The sequence below is a fragment of the Otolemur garnettii genome, unplaced genomic scaffold (genome assembly GCF_000181295.1).
Source record: "Otolemur garnettii isolate 467f Iridium unplaced genomic scaffold, OtoGar3 scaffold00124, whole genome shotgun sequence".
NCBI lineage: Eukaryota > Metazoa > Chordata > Mammalia > Primates > Galagidae > Otolemur > Otolemur garnettii.
In genome coordinates this window covers 3563984-3568049 of record NW_003852519.1, presented here as the reverse complement: position 1 = coordinate 3568049, position 4066 = coordinate 3563984, and the positions used below count along the sequence as shown (strand labels likewise).

The 4066-nt window shown below is 42.8% G+C and overlaps 1 protein-coding gene across 1 annotated transcript in view; it reads left to right on the top strand.

Annotated features, from left to right (window-relative positions):
* The window catches only part of ERP27 (endoplasmic reticulum protein 27), an 18814-nt gene extending 16184 nt beyond the window's left edge, over positions 1–2630 (top strand). Inside the window, exons 5-7 of the mRNA XM_003797789.2 lie at positions 105–230; positions 1415–1612; positions 2583–2630. Of these exons, the coding sequence (XP_003797837.1) occupies positions 105–230; positions 1415–1612; positions 2583–2630 (372 nt within the window). The remainder of the gene's footprint in view (positions 1–104; positions 231–1414; positions 1613–2582) is intronic.
* The last annotated feature ends 1436 nt before the right edge of the window (positions 2631–4066 follow it).

The following is a 4066-nucleotide window of genomic DNA, read 5'->3' as shown; positions in this document are numbered from 1 at the left end:
GGTGGACACCTCACATTTACGATTTGGTCTGTCTATTCACTGGTGGTTACCAATGTGTTCTCTCTCTTTCTTCCATGTTACTCCAACCCATTTCAATTTGCCAGACGGTGATTGGCCTGTTCAACAGCAAGATTCAGATTCATCTCCTCCTGATGATGAACAAGGCCTCCCCAGAGTACGGAGAGAGTTTGCACAGATACAAGAGGGCAGCGCGGCTCTTCCAGGGAAAGGTAACTTGGGGCTAGGATGCCTTTTGAGTGAACAGCATCAGGCCTCTGGGAAAAGGAAAGCATGGCTAGGAAGTAGAAATAAATAAGGAAAGCAAGTATCATTAAAAGATAACAAAGCAAGAACTTTGACATAGTGAATTGCATTGTTTGAAATTAAGAATGCTGTATTTTGTAAACTAAAGGCCTATATCATCATATTTTCCATAGTGATTGTCTTGACTTTTTTTCCCCTGCATTGATTGGTAGAAGGAAAATAGAGACACAAAGGTCCTGAAAATAAAATCACCCAGTAGTCACAATTAGTTTACTCTTTGCCATAATCTCTTGGAGTTTTAGACCCCAAGGCTTTTTTTCTCCAGTACCTGGTGCCTACTAAATGTCCAATAAATATTTGTTTCTTCCTTTTTTCTCCTTTGAGAGGTACTGCTTGATATCACTAAAACAGTAAAACTCAACTTCTTCAAGTCTACAGTGTAGAACAGGAGACCTTTCTAATGATGAAAATTATCTGGTAATAAAAAAGCTGCTTTTCTGATGGTTGGTTCCCTAGCACAGGAAGTACTCAGTGTTACTAAATATAGGTGAGCCTTTGATTGGAATATATTATCAATAAGATTTGTACTTTGGGTAAAAAGTTTGATTTAATAATATAAAATAGTTAACTCTTTTTTTTTTTTTTATTGAGAGAGAGTCTCACTCTATCACCCTCGGTAGAGTGCTATGGTGTCATAGCTCACAGCAACCTCAAACTCTTGGGCTCAAGCAATTCTCTTGCCTCAGTCTCCCAAGTAGCTGGGATTACAGGCACCCGCCATAACACGTGGCATTTTTTGTTTGTATGTTTGTTTAGCAGGCCCAAGCAGCGTTTGAACCCACTAGCCCTGGAGCATGTGGCTGGCAGAACATAAGACTTGTTCTCAGCTTTAACCACCAGGCTATACCTCTTCCCTTAGGTCATCATAAAGTGCCTTCCAATTCTATGTTCCAAAAATTAAATAAATGTGATCAAACAGATAAAATACCAAGTGACACAAAATAATAGGACATTCATTTTAACTCGGTTAAGATTTAAATTATGTAGCACAGACCCTGAATTCTATCAGTGGAAATTAACAATTACAAGGTGTGTCTTCATCTCTGGGACCTGAGATACATCTCTTTCTTCTGAACTTTTCCAACTGCAGATTCTCTTTATCCTCGTGGACAGTGGTATGAAGGAAAATGGGAAGGTGATATCGTTTTTCAAACTAAAAAAGTCTCAACTTCCAGCTTTGGCAATTTACCAAACTGTAGATGACCAGTGGGATACCCTGCCCATAGCAGAAGTTTCAGTAGAGGATGTGCAAAACTTTTGTGATGGATTCCTCCAAGGGAAATTGTTGGTAAGAGTGGGACTACAGGTAAAGCAAGTTGAGTGTTCTTTCTCCCTGTCTCTGTTATTTCCTTTTAAATAAGAGTTCTTTGGGTTCTGGGTGGAGATGGGGACAGCCAGGGTTTCTTAACAGATACAAAATACAGCTAGTTAAGAGGAATTTGAGTGTTCTAGGAATTTGTTCTACAGTGACTATAACTAATAACAATTTATTGTATGTTTTCAAATAGTTGGAAGAAAGGTTTCTTTTTTTTTTTTTTGAGACAGTCTCAGTATGTCACCCTCAGTAGAGAGCTGTGATGTCACAGCTCACAGCCTCCCAAGTCTGGGACTACAGGCACCTGCCACAATACCCAGCTATTTTTTTGTCATAGTTGTCATTGTTGTTTAGCTGGCCCTGGCCGGGTTTGAACCCTCCAGCACCAGTGTATGTGGCTGGTGCCCTAACCACTTAGTACGGGCTCTGAGCTTGATTTTTGAGTATTCTCAACACAAAGAAATGATAAATGTTTGAGGTGATGCATATTCTAATTACCCTGCTTTGATCATTTCATGATGTAATCATTTGATTATACCCATAAATATATCAATTATTATGTGTCAGTTTAAAATAATAATAATAATAAAATTCAATTTAAGAAAAGAATTCCTTGGACTATACTAGATTTGATGAAGAGTAAAGGTGTATGAAGACCCAGTGGTCAGAGCAAGAATTTTTTATAATACAGGCATGAGAATAGAATGAGGAACACATTTTTGGAGAGGTCTTGCAGATTCAAAGAAGCTGAATGTTGAATGTCACCATTATGCTTAAATATCTATAGGAAGCAAATCAAATTTCATAGAAATGAGTTAGTTGAGAAAAAATTGAAGATGGATTTAGGACTTCTAGGAATAATAAAACAGCTGTTTCCTGATCTCAGAGCTTGAAGACAAGCGTGAACTCGAAATCTAAAGATAAGTGTTATGATGTTTTTCAGAGAGAAACTCGTGAATCAGAAGAAAAGACCCCAAAGGTGGAACTCTGATAGCCCTGACTCATCGGCACACCACCCAGGGGCTCTTTATTCTCAATAAAAGGGGATAATTCAAACCTCAGAGACACTGAACCTCAGAATCACCAGGTCTGCCACACACACACACACACACACACACACAGCTCCATTGTCCCTCGAAATCTCCTTTACACTCCTTCTTTCTTTTAAATTTCCTCTCACTACCCACCCAAGTTCCTATTAGGCATTGACACCGTGCAGGCCCATCTATCTAATACTACTACACTGACTGTATTTCAAAGTGAAATACTGTAATGTCTTTGAGAGGGAGGGGCATCCGTAGAGATTGTCACTTCACACTGTGTACACTGCATGTGACTTACACCCAACTTAGTTCCTGCCCTTCAGGGGTATCTAAGGGGTAAAACTCTACCTTCTTTCACCAGCACATGTCCCCTCTCAACTCTGGGCCAACAACATAAGGATGGTTTTAAACACCTTTCCAAAACTGTCTTTTTGCCAGAAGCCAAATGCCATGTCCAGGTCTCTGAACTCAGCAGAAACAGACCATGTAAAAACTCTCTGCTTGTTCAGCATCTCCAACTCCTCGTGTAAATCAACAACCCACATAATAAATAAAAGGCCATAATGTTATAGGGAAAGATTGGCGTCTCTTTGCAGGCCGAACCGTTGGTAAATACACAGCTGCCCAGCTAAGCGGCCTGTTCCTCCCCTTCAGCGCCCACTGTTGAGCTTCGGGCCAGAGCCACTAATGTTATTGTTCATTCTGTGGGTGGGATGGGTGGTGGGGACAGACCATCCTGTGTGAGGTGTGGTACAAATGTGGCAAAGGAGGCAGGAAGTGAACGAGGTAAAAGGTTGGGGGATGAATGAGAAGGGGTCTCTTAGTGTGGGGGCGGGCTGGGGCTGCTAAGCCCGGATGACTGCAGCTGAGGTGTGCAGTCCAGCTCATGGGGGACGGAGGGAGAGCTTGGCCCCGTGCCTCTGGCCCACAAGCTGTTACTGTCAACACACAGATGCTCCATTGTTCCCAGGAAGCCCTTGGCTCAGAAGGAAAGAACCTAAGTGCTGAAGAGCTGAAAAACCACAGATGCACCTCAGGACTGGTCCGAGTGAGGGGCAGGGAGTAAAAGGCCTGGTTGTTCCTTTCTGTGGTGAAACCCCACAGCCCCTGGGGCTGGGAGTCAGCTGCTGGCAGGGACACTGTCAAAGCGGCAGTGTGTGGCACGCCTCTCGGCAACCAGACCCAGGGCTGGTGAGGAGGTCAGCCAGTCTGGCCAAGGCCGCAGAAAGCCACCCAAACAGCCTCTTGCTTGAGGATGAGAAATACTCCTCAGATAAGCACATCCCGGAATGCTCCTTTTGGGCCTGTAAGCCAGAGCTCTGGCCATTTCCCGTCAGGAAATTCTTCCTGATACCCAGCTGAGCTCTGGCCATGCAAGCTGTTT